The sequence below is a fragment of the Canis lupus genome, chromosome 10 (assembly GCF_003254725.2).
Source record: "Canis lupus dingo isolate Sandy chromosome 10, ASM325472v2, whole genome shotgun sequence".
NCBI lineage: Eukaryota > Metazoa > Chordata > Mammalia > Carnivora > Canidae > Canis > Canis lupus.
Genome location: NC_064252.1, coordinates 57,627,046 through 57,643,455, shown reverse-complemented (window position 1 = coordinate 57,643,455; position 16,410 = coordinate 57,627,046). Strand labels below are relative to the sequence as shown.

The window sequence follows — 16,410 nt, the reverse complement described above, 5'->3', positions numbered from 1 at the left end:
TGCATACCCCAGAGATAAGGAGAGAGGCCTCCACCCAACAAACAGCCTCTCTGTCTTGCAGTGTCTACCACCTTCTTCCCTGGTGGCCAGCAGAAAAGGGAAAGGAGCTGATCCTCTCTCTCCCACCCTCTCTGTATCTCATTCCAGGTCAAGGTCCTTAGCACCTTCAGTTGGCACATTGTCTCATTCATGAAGCTGTATTTGGCTGTTTGCTTCCTAGAAGACATGACTGAGTTGGAAGCAAACTATTAATCTGACTGTAGAGTTGGAGCCTTCAGAGATAACAGCAATCTGTGTGGTATGATTTGAAGAAGCCAGAAATTGTTTTTTTTTTTTTTTTCTCTCTCTCTCCAGATTCTGGAAATTCCACCATTAGTATGAAAGGTGAAAGTGAAATGCCCAACTTTCAATAACCAGTCCTGGGGGACTCCCGTGAGCAAACCGGTGGACAGAAGAGAAGCAGCAGGTAAGAAAAAGGGCCCATCAACAGGAGAGGTTTGTGAGCCCCAAAACAAACCTGACCTCACAATGTCGTTAGCCTGAGCTATCCTTGGCTCATTGCCCCTCCTAGCACATAGTAGGTCAAGAACGTTTGTTGAATGAACGGATTCTCTTTTTTCCTACATTTGAGGAAGCAGACCTCAAATCATAAAACCCATAAATAAAGCGTTTGAAAGAAAGGGCAAAAGAACCGGTTCAATGAGTGCGGTTAATTCGCTGTCCTAGGATCCACTTATTGGGGAAAAAAAAAAAAAAAAAGTTAAAGCAATTTCTCAGGACCCTGAGCGGCTGTCTCTGTCTCTCTCTTTGGAGAGACGTGTCCCCTGTCCCCAGCACGGCACCGGACACTGTCTGGAAGGCTGGAGCATCACCAGGGTTGATTCGAACCCAAGACCTCCCGTGCCCAGCGTGCCGTCCTCGGCCGGGGCCCTGGGGGGGGGCGCGCGGACCCGGCTGCGCAGAGCGCTCCCCGCGGGGCCTGCGGCGCCGGGCTCGGGCCTCGCGCCTCCCTCAGCTCCCTCCCCGCCCCCCTCCGCCCTCCCCCTTGCCCTCCCCTTCTCCTCCTCCTCCTCCTCCGCCTGGTCCCGCCGCCGCGGCCGCCGCCAGACCTCGCCCGTCCGGACCCACCGGGCTGCGCTCCCCCGCGCTCTCCCGCCGCCGCCCCGGCCCGCAGAGCAGCGCGGCCGCGCAGGTAGGAGCCCCGGCCGCGCGCGGGGACGCCGGGGGGGGGGCGGGGGGTGCCGGGCCGTGCGGGGCCCCCGGGCGGGGAGCGCGGCGGAGGTGCGCGTCCGGGACCGTGTGTGGGCGCGGGCGAGCCCGGGGTGACAGCTGCCGGGATGGGCACGGGTGTGCGCGCCGGGCCGGCCGCCGGCTCCCAGGTTTCGAGCGCTCCGGGGGCGCGAGGTACGAGCCTCGAGCCGCACCTGGATTCCAGGGCCGCTGGCTGCACGCGAGCGCGGCGGCTCCGGGGCTGCAGCCTGGGTCTGGCTGCAGGCACGGGGAGCTCACCCCCCGGGGGCGCCAGGCCGCCGCCCGCACACCACTGCGCACCACTGCGCACCACTGCCTCGGCTTCGGACCCGGCGCAGCCCGAGCCTGAAGGCGGCGTGTCGGGCACCGGAGGGACTAAAAAGCCCCCCGGGGACCGGGGGGAGGCGAGCGGGCGCTCCGGGCTGCTCCTCCGCGCAACCTGGGGCTTCCGCACAGAGCTGCGCGCAGAAATGCCCATTTGGGAGTTTGTTCTGGGGGATGTGAGAAGGAACCCTGGAGGGCAGGTATTCCACTAGGGGAGGAGGTTGCCCTTTGAGTTTTGTTTAAAAAAAAAAAAAAAAAGTTTGAAGCCAGGGTAATTCATACTGGTTCATGGGTATTTTTGCTGAGCTGTGCGAGGAACTTCAGGAGCCGGAGGTGAGCATACAGGGAGAGCCTTAATATTTCAAGGAATCCGAGGCTTGCCCCTCCACCTCCTCTGTGTGTGTGCATGTGTGTCTGTGTCTCTGTCTCTCATACACACACACACACACACACACGCACGCACATGCACCATCTCCTTTGAAATTCTTTCCCTTCCACCCCCTTGCTGGAGCCTGTTGTGAAGGTGCAGTATAAAATGCCCGCTGAATATCCTTTGTATATGTTCAGCGCAGCTGGATGGAGTAAAGTGAAATGTAATTCTGCAGCCGTTTTACAGGCTTTGCTGCCTCATTTGGCCCAGGGAAGGTTGGGAGGGGGGAGAGGGGGGGAATGAGAAAGTAGATTGGAAACTGGGTATAAGGGAACCTCAGCCTCTCCCTCCTGCCCTTCCTTGCTTGTTTCTGCACAGCTACGGTTTTGTTATTTCTCCAGCAGCAGATACTAAGCATCAGTTTGTCCTTTGTTTTCTTTGAGATTCACGATGTTGAAAGCCCTTTTCCTAACTATGCTGACTCTGGCGCTGGTCAAGTCACAGGACACCGAAGAAACCATCACATACACGGTAAGGGGCGATGGAATTTGAGATAAGTGTGGTTCAGCGGGATTCTGTGACACAAGGGGGACTTTATCCATTCCTGCCAGTGTATGTGGGCTGTAGGCTGTAGAGGGTAATAAATTAAACAACGCTTTAGTAGGATTCACATTTAAGATTTGTTTAAATCACTCGTGGTCCCTCCAAAAGTTCTTTTAGATCACCAATTGAGATAGGGACTGAAACTTAATGATTTCTGCAAGACTCAAAAAGGAGACCCTTTAAAAACAAGAACTAAAGTAAGCTACAGGTTTCCAACACATTTAATAAATGAATGAGGATAAGAATTGGAAAGCCTGGATTCCTATATGCATGCAGATAAAACCAAAACTTGCAGAGTAAGACAAGTCCAATAAGAACATACACTACAGGGGATCCTTGGGTGACTCAGCCATTTAGTGCCTTCCTTCGGCCCAGGGCATGATACTGGCTGGACCTTCCGGATGGGGATCAAGTCCTGCAACAGACTCCCTGCATGGAGCCTGCTTCTCCCTCTGCCTGTGTCTGCCTCTCTGTGTCTCTCATGCATAAATAAATAAAACCTTAAAAAAAAAAACATACACTACAAAAGCACATACCTCATTTGTGTATGTGACTTATGTTCTCATGTAAATGGCCCTTATTAAACTTATAAAGACTATATATTCAGTTATGGTATAACTGATAATTCATATACATGCCCTTCAGGTAAAATTTACGTGCTACCAGGATGCAGTATTGGCTAACGTGGTCTTAAAATACATTGTGTGGGGGATCCCTGAGTGGCTCAGTGGTTTAGCACCTGCCTTCGGCCCAGGGCATGGTCCTGGAGTCCTGGGATCGAGTCCCACTTCGGGCTCCCTGCATGGAGCCTGCTTCTCCCTGCTTCTCTGCCTATTTCTCTGCCTCTCTCTCTGTGTCTCTCATGAATAAATAAAATCTTTTAAGAAATTTAAAAATAAAATAAAATGCATTGTGTGAAATTTGGTTTTGCATTTTCTAATTAATTTGCAATTTTTAATTAATTGCATCTGATTATTTCCAAGTAATATTTGACTAATTAGTTGATTGCATGGAAATAAGCAATGTTAATAAAATATTGAAAACTCATCAGACCCATCCTATTATCAGGAATGGATGTGGCGAAAACAGGTGACAGTACTTACCTCACTTCCAGTGAGTTTGTTTGCACCTCTGCTTTGTGTTTTCTTTTGTTTGTTCGTTTTTGTTTTGTGTTTTCTAGTCTTTAACCGGTGTTGTGAGGCAAGTGACATTTGTCCTGGATCAGAATATGAAAAACATATTTTTCTACTTGCTCCCAATTTAAAATTAAGTAATCCTACTCAAAAGAATGTGAAAAATTTTTGAAAATAAAACTCCTAAAAGTGAGCTAATGTCAATTACTGATAATAAACATTATCTCACTTTTCGGTATCCTATTATCCCTAGAATGTTAATATTCATCTGGAAAATGTTCCTTGTTGTTGTTCAGATCAACTATAAATCAAATCGGGCTTCACATAAATATTTTGTTAACTTAATGATAAATATAGTTGCTTCCTTTGCTGAAGATAAATAAAGCATGAGAAATGAATACATGTGTTGTTTATCTTCAAATGAGAATGTTTTATTATTCAGGCTAAACTTACTACCTTCTTAGATAAAATTAAATTAACTACCCATTTTTATATTTATCCAATAAAATATTTTATTGCTTTTAGAATTGCCTGTCTTATACCCCCTTTTCTTTCGTTCATCAACTAAATCACATTCATCTTTAGCAGAGAAAGGTCACTGTGCATTAAACACTATAGTTTTAGACCACTAACTAGGATTCATTATTATTATAGCAGATTTTCCAGATATGACATCCTTTTTGTTCTAAAATTAGGTCTGTTTTCTCTTCAACTGGGTATGACCTATAATTCATGGTTAAAGAATAAGATGTAACTACTTTGTGAGTACCCCATTGTGGAGACATTAGCTCCTTTCATTTTCACAGCAAAGTATGAGGTAAGTGGTATCATCTTCCTTTCACCAATAGCAGAACTGAATATCAAAGAGAGCATCTAACTTGCTGAAGGCTACACAGCCAGCAAGTGGTGAAGCTAAACTCAGCCTATGCTTGTTTAATAACAGGCCTATATTAAATGTACTGGAACTAAATACCTAAAACAATCTGCATATTTTCTCTAGCTAGCTAGCTAGCATACAGATTATTCAAAATGAACTGTCATTGTGCCTGGCTTGAAAGATACTTTTTGGAAGATTGAGCTCATATCCATGAGACAGCCTCATATTCCCCTTCCATTTTAAAGTTAGGGTCCATTCAGCCATTTCCTTGCCAAGTAGCTGCCATGTACATAAGCATTTCTTACCACCAGCAAAATTTAAGTTTGTTTACTAAGAAAACTCAGACCTTCACCTCAGGGAATTTGCCCCAGGAAAATACTGTTGAGAACTACAAAGTTCCTAAGCAAGTACAAATCATATATACTATACAAGTTGCTAAAGAGATAGAAAAGCAAGTAAATAATTAATGTCAGTACTGGATGGGGAAAAGTCGAGTTCTAGGCTGAATCTTGAAAGAAGTAATGATGTCAGACTAATCCAGAAAGGCTAAAGGGGCACCTCAATCAGAGAAAGTGTCATGATCAAAGTCTAGAGGTAAAAATAACCAAGACACGTTGAGGAGATGACCAGGTTAGATGGGCTGGAGCTAGGTAGTGCGGGGAACCTGAAGATGACAGAAGTGGGAGTTGAGAGGTCTGCAAGCAATGTGAGCTCTTAAATGTGGGAGTAACATAATCAAGAGAGCAAGAAAGATTGCTGTGGAGGCTGTGTGTGGGGCACAGAGACATGGAGGACACCCAAGCAGCCTTGGCCATGCTTGAAGCCAGGAAGGCTTACACCGGTGTGGTAGATATAGACATGGACACAAAGTCAGCAGAGCTTGAAGGAACACAATTGGAAAAGTCAGTGTGGGTGTTAGGATTATAATCCAGGGTCCCAAGAAAGGTAGTAGTGCCTTGGACAAGTGGGAGAAACTAGAAAGAATTAGCCTAGGAGATAAAGTGAGTTTAGTTTTCACCCTGAGAAGTTTCAGATATATCGCTAAAATATTTAAACTGAGCTCCCCGTCTCCATTCAGCTATTTACTTGCCAAGCATCTGTTGTGTGTGTAAGCAACTCTCAGCTCTATTAAAAGGATTCAAGTGTATTTGTTCACTCTACTTTTTGCTCAATCTTTCGTGAAGCGTCTTTCTCAAATCTGCATCTGGTCAAATATTTTCCTTAAAAATGCTTTAGGGACAAAATAATCAATTAAAAAAACTATTCTGGGGCTTCATCACCTATAGCTGCGTTTCTCAAGAAGTAGCCTGTAGGCAACCTGTGTTAGAATCACCTGGGATGCTTGTTAGGAATTCAGATTCCAAGCCTCCTACCTACACCTACAGAATCTGATCCTTTGGGTCTACGTTCATGGACATTCAAGGTAGGAATTGATTCCTGCCTGTCCCTCTAACTGCATCCCCCCACCCAGACTATTTGCAACTCCTTCTCTCTTTAGCAATGTTGCACCTTTGCTCACATGGTCCCTCATCCTAGAATTCCCACATTTCCCTGGGAAGAGCCTGTAAGGCCCAATTCACTTGTGGCCTCTCTCATGAAGCCTTCTCTTGCACCCTGTTATACCCCCACACAGCCCTGGACAGAGTCCATCACTCCTTCCACATGCATGCTTGTGTCACAGCACCTGACATCTTACTCCAACTTGTCTACCTCTCTGTCTCCTCTTCTGATCTGTGAGCCACTTGAGGATGAGGACAAGGCCTTCATGACTTTTGCATACCCAGGGAACAGAATGGTGCCTTGTAGGAAAAGGTACTCACCAGATGGTTTGTTCAGTGAGTGAACTAGAAAGGACCTGTAGCAACTGAAGCTAGGAGGCAGGCCAGGGTGTGAGTAGGAGGCTCGAGACTCAGCTGAATAGGAATAAGGAAAGGCAGGTGCTAAAATGCTCCAAAAGAATTAAGAGAGGAAGGGAAGGGTCAAGGGCTGATAAAAGGAACTTGGTTGAATTTTTTTTTTAATGTAAAATGTATAATGTGGGAGAAGGGCAAATAAAGCAAAAAGGACATTCAGAGAGTTTAGAGAAGATCAGTATTGAGTCAGAGAAAAGAATTCTGAGATGGTGACGGGCAACTGTACCAAATACAACACAAGTGTTAAGGCAGCTGGTGATTGAGAACGGAACCCTGAAGTGGTCCAATGCACAGCTTTGTCCGAAGGAAGGAAGAAGGGAGGAAAGCTGGGAAGGAAGGAAGGAAAGAGGATAGGAAGGAAGGAAGGAAGGAAGGAACGAACGAACGAACGAACGAACGAACGAACGAACCACGAGAACTACCCATCTCATCATCTATCTAGGACTCTAGAGCAAAACTTGTTGCCATAGAATGCAGCTTTTAGAGTGACTTCTTAGGAAACGGATATGCCAATTAACTGTCTCCTGGTCCCATCTTTGATGTTTTCTTCACAGCAATGCACAGATGGATATGAGTGGGATCCTGTAAGACAGCAGTGCAAAGGTGAGCCAACTTCAAAGACTTCCCACCTGAACATAGCTCTCTGTCTCCATCTCATGTTACTCCTCCTGTCCTGTTTGTATTTTACCAAAAAGGCATGAACATATTTTTACATGTTCAGATTTCCCTCTAAGAAGATTCCTGATTTATTTTATTGCTGACCACAGATATTGATGAATGTGACATTGTCCCAGACGCTTGCAAAGGTGGGATGAAATGTGTCAACCACTACGGAGGATACCTCTGCCTTCCTAAAACAGCCCAGATTATTGTCAATAATGAACAACCTCAACAAGAAACACCTGCAGCGGAGGGCGTGGGTGCAGCAGCCAATGCAGCCGCCGCGTCTGGGACAGGCACCGGGACCGTGGCAGCCAGTGGCATGGCCACCAGTGGGGTGATGCCCGGCGGTGGCTTCGTTGCCAGTGCTGCCGCCATGGCAGGCCCTGAAGTGCAGACTGGCCGAAATAATTTTGTCATCCGGCGGAACCCAGCTGACCCTCAGCGCATCCCCTCCAACCCTTCTCACCGGATCCAGTGTGCAACGGGCTACGAACAGAGTGAGCATAACGTGTGCCAAGGTAAGCATGATTTATGTTAACGAGAATGTTCTGATCCCAGTGCACCTCGGGGTGAGGATGATAACAGCTCGCCTTTACTGAGAAGCTTCCCACATCTCACAGTTGTGCTGAGTGCTTTGCCTGAATTATCATTTAATCATTGCAAAAATCCTAAAAGATGGTTGCTGCCTGTATGGTCCTCATTTTATAAATGAGGAAGCAGTGGCTCAGAGAGGTCATCAGTGATTGTCAACCTTAGCTGCACTTATCTATCTGCAGCCACTTGGGAGCTTCTAAACTTCTCCATCTCCAAGCCACACCCCAGCCCCATTAAATAACGGTCTCTAGGGGTGAGTTCTGGGCACTGGTATTTTTTAAAGCTCCTCACAGTGGTTCCAGCAGACAGCCAAGTTTGAGCACCAGGGCCCACACAGGTGGTGAGAGCAGAACTAGCCTCCAAACCCAGGCATCAGAAGGAGCAGTCAGGTTATTCATTTGGAATTTGAAATTGTGCTGTCAAGCTACTCCATAAATGTCCACCTTTGGGTTCTCAAACTTTCTTTTCATTGCACTTGCCACTAATTTATTTTTCTCGCTGAGGAATAAAGAAACGGGATTTCTGTTTCTTGTTACCTTTGCAGGAATCTCCCCTACTCACATTTATATCTTGTTAAGTCCTCATCTGAGTACATTTTGCTTGTATCACTTGCACCATGGCACCATCTGCTTGGACTTTTCTGTTTATTTTAACAAGGAGTACACATCACTGTGTATTCTAGAAACAGCTGTAGACTCATGCTAGCAAAATGATAAGAATCTTGGGCTTTGAAGATGTGTAGGATATTAGCTAACTAGACTGTGCTTAGAGATTTTGTTTCCCTTTTCCTATTTAGCAAACCCTTTCAGATCTGCCTAGTGTGGAGCTTGTTACTGAAATGGGCCATAGGAGCCCCCGACTCCTTTTTTCACCACCAGAGGCTGACAGAGTAGATCCCATATGACACCACAGGTGCCTGGTACACACTGGCCCATAGAAAGGGTCCAGTTCTTACCTTCTACCTGTGCATAAGTGAGGAAGAGATCACTTTCCTCCCTCAATACTAAGGGGTTGAATCAGGATCACCTAAGTAAAGGAAGCATCTTCTGTGTCTCTGATATGCTGCCCTTTATTCACCAGTGTTGAGTTTTATCTTCTGTAGGAGATAGATTTCAAATGGCTTATGAATGAAGGACACCTATCATGCCCTGACTTTTATTATTTTGTATTTTGTGTTCAATTTTTAAGTACCCCACATCAAGAGCTTACCCATGCTGTGATGGTGTCACTTTTCAGAGGGTGCATCATATCAGCATCTGTTTCGTGTTACTGTCATGAGTCAGAATTCCAATATTGATGATGAATGCTTCAGCATCTGCTTGATATTCCAATATCTAATTTAAGGATTATGTCAAGGAGATAGCCTTATGAGGTTACCTTACGTATGTGTTTGAATGAATATCGATAGGAAGTTATCTTCAGTTTATTTAAGATAGCAACTTTTAATTGTGTTATTTAAATATATGGTTGGAATAGATGGTTTGGTGGTATTTTTCTGAAACTGGAAATCTATGCTGAAATCTTTTTAAGTATTGACTTTTATATGCTGAATTATTTTTCATGCTTAAAATGTATATTTTAATGGTACTTAAAAGAGGGAAAAAAAACAGATAAATGAATGGGTCATTTCCCAAAGTGGCTTATAGTCTTATCACTGATAATTGTGGTTGAATTCAAGAACAATGCCTAGAACTGAATGAAGAAGTTCCAGGACAGAGCATATTCAAGACTTACAACATTCATTGGTTACAGTAGAAACTGTGTAATAAAAGATGAATAATAAAAATGAAATCCTATTTAATTTTCTTAAAAAGATTTAGACTTTAGAAAAAGTTACATTTCACAGATTAAAACATTTGTAATTCTTACTTTTATGAGATTTTTTTCTTATAAGCTAAAACTATTAAATGCCTTGCTTATGATAGATGCTAAACACATACTTACTGATTGTGTACACACAAGGGTATTTCTAACCCAACTGTTCTACACAATTCAACCAATTTCTATAAAGTTGGGGTTGGGGTCAGTATCATTGAAAGCAGGGTTAAAAGTTTTTTGGATGACTTAAGGCTTAAGTTGGATTTCTTCCCACCTCACAATTTTGCAAAGTGCCCATAAATGTGGATTTACTTAATTGTTGATAAAAGGGGGTTATTTCATATGATAACAACAGGATAATCTGTCTAGGGAATCTGACTAACATAAGTGGAGTCACACTTGTGCCCGTTTATTATTGAGCTAATCAAACATGCAGTCCAGCTTCTTCTAATTGCCTGCAGATGTATGACATTCTCATTCCAGGCCAGCAGCACAAAATAATGTTTTATAACCAATGTGAAAGTGCAGGGACCTCCGCTTAAAACAATAATGTGCTCCAAGGACCTATATTTCTGACATCATTGTGGAGTTTGAAGAGCCTTCTGTTTTAATAAAGATCTCCACTCCCTTTTAAATGTTTCATACTATGCCCAGTAATCCAAACGCATTTACCATGGTTGCTGGATCAGAATAAATGAATGTCTACAGATGAGTCATATTTGTATTAAAATAATTTCTTTTTTCCACATATATTTTTCAACAGGTACAGTTTATCATTATATAATCTAAAGCTGAGGGCATTTTTTTAATGTAATGGCTGAAATCTGTACTGTCTTTCAATGTTAAAGTCAATTGTACCTTTGAACACATTATTACTAGTTATGGATGGTGCCTAATAATTTAAATACCAGTAGATATTTTAAGAGTAGTTCCTTTTATAAATATATTTTTTAAAGATTTATTTATTTATTTATTTATTTATTTATTTATTTATTTATTTATTTATATGGTGGGGGAGAGGCAGAGAGAGAATCTCAAGCAGACTTCCCGCTGAGCCTGACTTGAGCTCTATCTCACAACCCTGACCAACTATCTGTGTTTTAACATTCAGTGAAACATATTTTTTATTCCTTTTCATGTATTTGTCTATAGTTTTTCAATTTTGTGCAAAAGCAAGAGATTTAAAAAGCAACATTATATCCAAATATCAATTCACACTGAGCAATTTTTTTCAGAGAATTTTTGCCAACCATGGATAATGCTGGGGGGAGCAATTTGCACTGAGAATTTCAAATGACAGACACCATCCTTGGCAGCTATAAAACTACGTGAATATCATTTTATTGTCACATACCTGGAGTCATGTATAAACAAAGTTTTAGAAATTGTTCCTCTATGAGCTATCACCTGCAAAAAAGACAACAGACCTTAATCTGCTCCAAAAGGGAGCTGAGTGAATGGGGAATATATTATAACGCATTGATGGGTCACTTTATTTTTCTACAACTTTATTGCAAGTTTCTGTTACTCTTCCTCAAAAGTAATGGATTTAGAAATCACTAGTTCAAATTAAGAAAGGAATTTTTAAAATAATATATAACTTTCTAAAAGCCTCATTCTTGTAGGAAAAAAAATCATTTGGGAACTGGCAAGTAAGAGCATCAATTGCCCAATGTGAAGGAATTTGTTTACTTAATTTAACTTTCAAACATTTAAACATAGGGTATTTTGTATAGCTAATAACTAATCCATTACTAAAATCAGTCAGGATTTACAGATATCATTACTAACTTGCCAAAGAAACTCCAACATCAAAAAATCAACTTGATACAAATGCCTAATGAAGCCGATTATGGAGCCAAGCCAAGTGTAGTACCTGGCTTGTATTATGTAAGGTATAATTGAGAGATGTGAATACACAACCTTCTGACAGTCTCTGTTTACCCAAGACTATCCTGGCTTGAAAACTGAAAGCCCCACGTTCTGAGAAATTCCTCGGTCCTAAGCAAATGGGATGGTTGATCACTCTAGCACACCCGCAATAACCAAATCTCTTGCACCTCCCAGTCAAGAGTGAGAAAGTCTCAACGTTAAAGCCATTTTTTCAGATCAGGGCATTGTTTGCCCAGTGAAATAATTCTTTCCAATCTATTTTAAACTTTCAAAAACCAAACTTCACTGATTGTTAAGTACCTGGACAAAGTCTTTCTTTGCTGTTGTCAGGATCCCACTTGCCAGCTTGTCAATAAACTGGATTCCACATTGTTCTAGACTTTGCATGTGCAGAGTACCTATACATTAGCACCTACATACTTAGGTAACTCACTTTCCCACATTTCTGCTGGTGAAAAAATGTTACTACACTGCCAAATTAAATACCATGCTTCATCTATAAAATTTTGTCAAATTAAAAAAAATGTTAACTGTACCTTAAATGATTTTATTTTTATTACTATTGTCTGTGATGCAGGAGCAACTAAAAAGGTAAAAAGAAAAAATTCCCTTTTTTAAGGCCTAAAGGAAAAAAAAATTATGCTCAGGGTTTAAATAGCTCTACACTGTTGGAGATCACCTATTATCTTTTGCACATTTCTTTATAAACATAAGGATAACTAAAATATTATTTTGTAAAGGAAAGAAGTTATTATATATACATATACTTTAAAAAGGAGAAACTTGAACTAACATGTACAGATTCTCAGATGCTAGGGACGTCTTTCTTTGTTTTCTTTCATTTGAAACAAATGATCTCATATCCAAACGAGGATTTATAAATTATAGTGTAATCAAGTGGCTTAGCATACCTCGCATTGTCATAACAAAACAGCTTTCAAACACTACCCTTTTTTTTATCCTCACTAGTGTCATTAGGGTTTCTCATTGCTTTGCTTAGTTTTGTGAGGAAATGCGTAATTTTTGTTACGTATAATTATACAACCCAGTGAAAAACTCTGATCTCAGAAAATACATATTTTGCAAAAGGAAGACTATAATTGAGTAAAATATGATATTAACAGAAACGAATACTTCAAGCAGAAAGTAAAGTAGGTATTTAGCCTGCTTACTGCTTTTCATTGTTTTTAGTTGTTAATTGCCTTTGAGTATCTAAAAATTCTCAAAAGCCATATAAATGGATAGAAATTGAGTTTATAAGGATAATTTAATTACTTTTTACAATAAGCTGGTGCAGTGCAATAGAAGTAATTGATTTTCTCTTGAAAAATCTAGCATAGCTTCATAATTTACTTTTCCAAAAACTATAGTCACTGAATATCTAGTTAATTAAGATAAGTCTAGTAGGGGCACTTGAGTGAGTAAGTTGATTAAGCCTCTGACTCTTGGTTTGAGCCAAGGTCATGATCTCAGCGTTATGAGATCAAGCCCTACTTCTAGCTCCAGGCTCAGTGGGGAATCTGGTTGAGACTCTCTCCCTCTGCTCCTCCCCTCTTCCTCACATGCACATGTGCACTTGCTGTCTCTCAAATAAATCTTTAAAAAATATTTATTTCTAATATACATTTGTGAACAATATGTATATGTACCTGATTTGTGCAGTCATAAGTGTCCTTAAAATTACTTCATAAAAATTGAACGGCAACTATTTGAGGTGAAAGGATGAAAGTATGATCACACTTCTGCAACAAAAGACTATGCTGTATAATTACCTAACTCAATGTCTTCCAAAGTGTAATCCCTAGACCAGAAGCATTAGCATCATCCAGTAATTTATCAGAAATGCTAATTCCTGATTGCTATCAGACCTACTGAATCAGAAGCTCTGGGGATGGCACTCAGCAATCTGTGTTTTAACAAACCTATGATTTTGATGTGTGCTCAAGTTTGAGAACCAATGCCCCAACTTAATCTTAACATCAGAAAATTGCATTCAGCTACAAAAATCAGAGGGTAGGGTCATAATACTTTACATGGGAAATGTGAAGTAGGAAAGACAAATCATCAAAAATATATATTCTGTTCCTAGGATATAATATTTCTATTTTGGGGATCCCTGGGTGGCTCAGCGGTTTAGTGCCTGCTTTCGGCACAGGGCGTGATCCTGGAGTTCCAGGATCAAGTCCCACATCAGACTCCCTGCATGGAACCTATTGTTCTCTCTGCCTGTCTCTCTCTCTCTCTCTGTGTGTGTGTGTGTGTATGTGTGTCTCTCATGAATAAATAAATAAAATCTTTTTAAAAATGATAGTATTTCTATTTTACTTCTCTCATCTTTCTTATTGTCATCATTAGCACTCTGATTCCTAAACACGAGTGGTCATGAGTCCTAGTTAGTAGGGTATGATATGTGCAAACTAGACTGAAAGGAAGTGTGTAAAGTGGGAAATGAGATCTTGCTTGCATCTTTCTGTAAAATCTGCAAATGCTGGAGCACCTGGGTGGCTCAGTCAGTTAAGTATTTGCCTTCAGCTCTGGTCATGATCCCAGGACTTTGGGATTGAGCCCCACAGCAGGCTCTCTGCTCAGCAGGGAGTCTACTTCTCCCTCTCCCTCTGCCCCTACTCCTGCTCTCCCTCCCAAATGAATAAATAAAATCTTTAAAAAAAAAAAAAACCTGCAAATGCAAAATACCGTAACAGTCCTTAAATTGTCAGGTGAAACTCTAAGTTCTGCTCTGGCTATGGTAATGGTTGGTGCTAAGAGATACTCATACCTTCTATAAGCATCCTCCATATGCTCACAGCATGAACTGATGACATGAGTTAATGCTGTTTGGAGATGAAGTTCATGCAGAGTCACAAAAGAGGAGATTGACTCTGACTTTGGTCTTAAAGCATCTTTTCATTTACCAAAGTGATAGGAGATCCTTCTAATACCAGATGCTCAGCTGACATCTCAATATATTTAGATTCTGTGAAATCATCAGATATTAGAAGAGTGTTCCCATAGTGTCTTCTGTTAAATTTAAACTTGATCAAAGATTTCCTTCTCATCAAAGACGAGATTCTTGTTAAAACTAGTTAACACTTCTTCTGTGGAATGGATTTCTGTCTCCCCATAGCAGCAAAAAAGAAGCATATGAGAGTAGAATTGCAAGGCTGGGTAACTTCAGGAATGTGCACTGATACTGGCTCATTATTTCTTTCTCCAGCAGAAAGTCTAAAACTGTATTCTCTGAAATCAACAAGTTGCCCCATTTGTAGGGATTGCCTTCACACTTGCTGAATTACTGGCACAATTCTAGTCTTTGAAACCAAAGATTAAACAAAATTTGTCCCAAATGTGTTTGATTTTGCACGAATGTACAAATAAGTAATTCACGCCACATCTGAAATCCATTAGCATGCTTCTTTTTTCCAGGAGGTAACTGCAAATTGCACACTCAAAAACAAAACTGATCAAGAAAACTGCATTCAAATATTGGCAGAAAACCACAGCTGTCATTGCAAGCATTTAGCTATAATTTCAGGCTTGTAGCTTGAACCTAACTGATTAGTAAACATTTAATAGAGATGAAGTGAAGAAATGACATGAAAGGAAGCTGAGTGGCAAGATACTGGCAGCAGCACAGATCACCTATTGCTGTCCATTTCATATGACCACAGATTCAAAGGAGGGAGAGACAGTGAATCAATGTTATGTAAATGTGTACTAAATAGACTGAAAAACTTGAGATTTGGACTAAATCAGTTCTTAAACCTTGAACTGCTTTTCAAATTGTTGTGTATCTGTACTAGTCAAGGGTAACCAGGCAATAATGCAAGTGAAATGGGATCAAAGAGAACACAAATGCATTCAGTTAGTGCTCAATAAATTCAACCAAGTTTGAGGACCACTTTCTATTGTGAGGCACTTTGATAGAATCAAAGAGGAAGGAAGGAGTGGTTATTGTCCTAAGGGAACTTGGCATCATTGAGCTTTCAGTTACCAAAAAAGCAATAAAGGAAACCGACAACAGTCCAGCAAAGAAGGACATCACAAGGAGTGCATAACAAACTGCCAAAAGTATCACCAGTGAATGATACAGGTATCCTTCCAATTTACTAAAATCTGTATTTGGACAGAAAAAGAAAACATGTCCCCAGAAATGTGGTTAAGAACAAAAGTTTGGTTCCTCCCCAGATTGGATCATTTAGAAGAGAATGAGGAGGGGAAGTTGAGAGGTATCCTGAAGAAATTAAAATCCAAATGGTAGAGGAAGTAACAACCATCATGTAGACAAGCAGAATAGGTGAGAATCAGCATTGTGTCCATGTTCCTTCTACCCTAGAATGGTCTCCCAGGAGAGTCCCCCAGAAACAGTGTGCTACTAATAGTGCTAACGAGGAAACGCATAGGGGTAGGTGGAGGAAAACCTGATCACAGAGTACACATCATGCTGAGCCACTGCACAGCAAACATCTTTGACTGGCTCCATCCTCAGTAGCTCTCCCTGTCAAAATACTAATATGTTCCTCCAGCTGTGTCTAAATATCTTCCTAAACTGTGTCCTGTTTCATTTATTATTGAATAGACACTAAGCAAATGTTGTTTGTGCATGTGTGTGTGTTTAATTGAATAAATGAATGGCTTTTAACCATCAGAGAGCTCAGGCTTACAATTTACTTTGAGTTCTAAAATCATCCTTGTAAATAAGCTATTAAGTACCAAATGTGTATGAGGTATATTTCCCAACTATATATATATATATTATAAAATTTCTCAGTAATGGGGGTCTTAGATATCTTGTTCTCATTTTAAGCTTAAGCCACTTGAAAAGGACAATAAAGTCTATTCTTTTATATCTTAGATTGTTAGGTTTTTAATAAACATGGGTGAATAAACAAGAATTATTCTAGGCATTCTATTATCCCTATAGCAAAACTAGTAATTGGAAATACTAGATTTTTTTTTTTTTTTTACTTTCTG

The 16,410-nt window shown here is 41.2% G+C and overlaps 1 protein-coding gene across 2 annotated transcripts in view; it reads left to right on the top strand.

Annotated features, from left to right (window-relative positions):
• Positions 1-444: 444 nt before the first annotated feature.
• Positions 445-16,410, top strand: part of EFEMP1 (EGF containing fibulin extracellular matrix protein 1) — a 62,038-nt gene continuing 46,072 nt past the window's right edge. The window contains exons 1-4 of one of the 2 annotated variants that reach the window (XM_025467612.3): positions 445-466; positions 2,389-2,476; positions 7,026-7,074; positions 7,239-7,652. In XM_025467612.3, the coding sequence (XP_025323397.1) occupies positions 2,396-2,476; positions 7,026-7,074; positions 7,239-7,652 (544 nt within the window). In that variant the 5' untranslated portion in view covers positions 445-466; positions 2,389-2,395. Of the gene's footprint in view, positions 467-1,051; positions 1,193-2,388; positions 2,477-7,025; positions 7,075-7,238; positions 7,653-16,410 lie in introns of those variants that run through there. The other variant, XM_025467601.3, reaches the window with a different exon arrangement.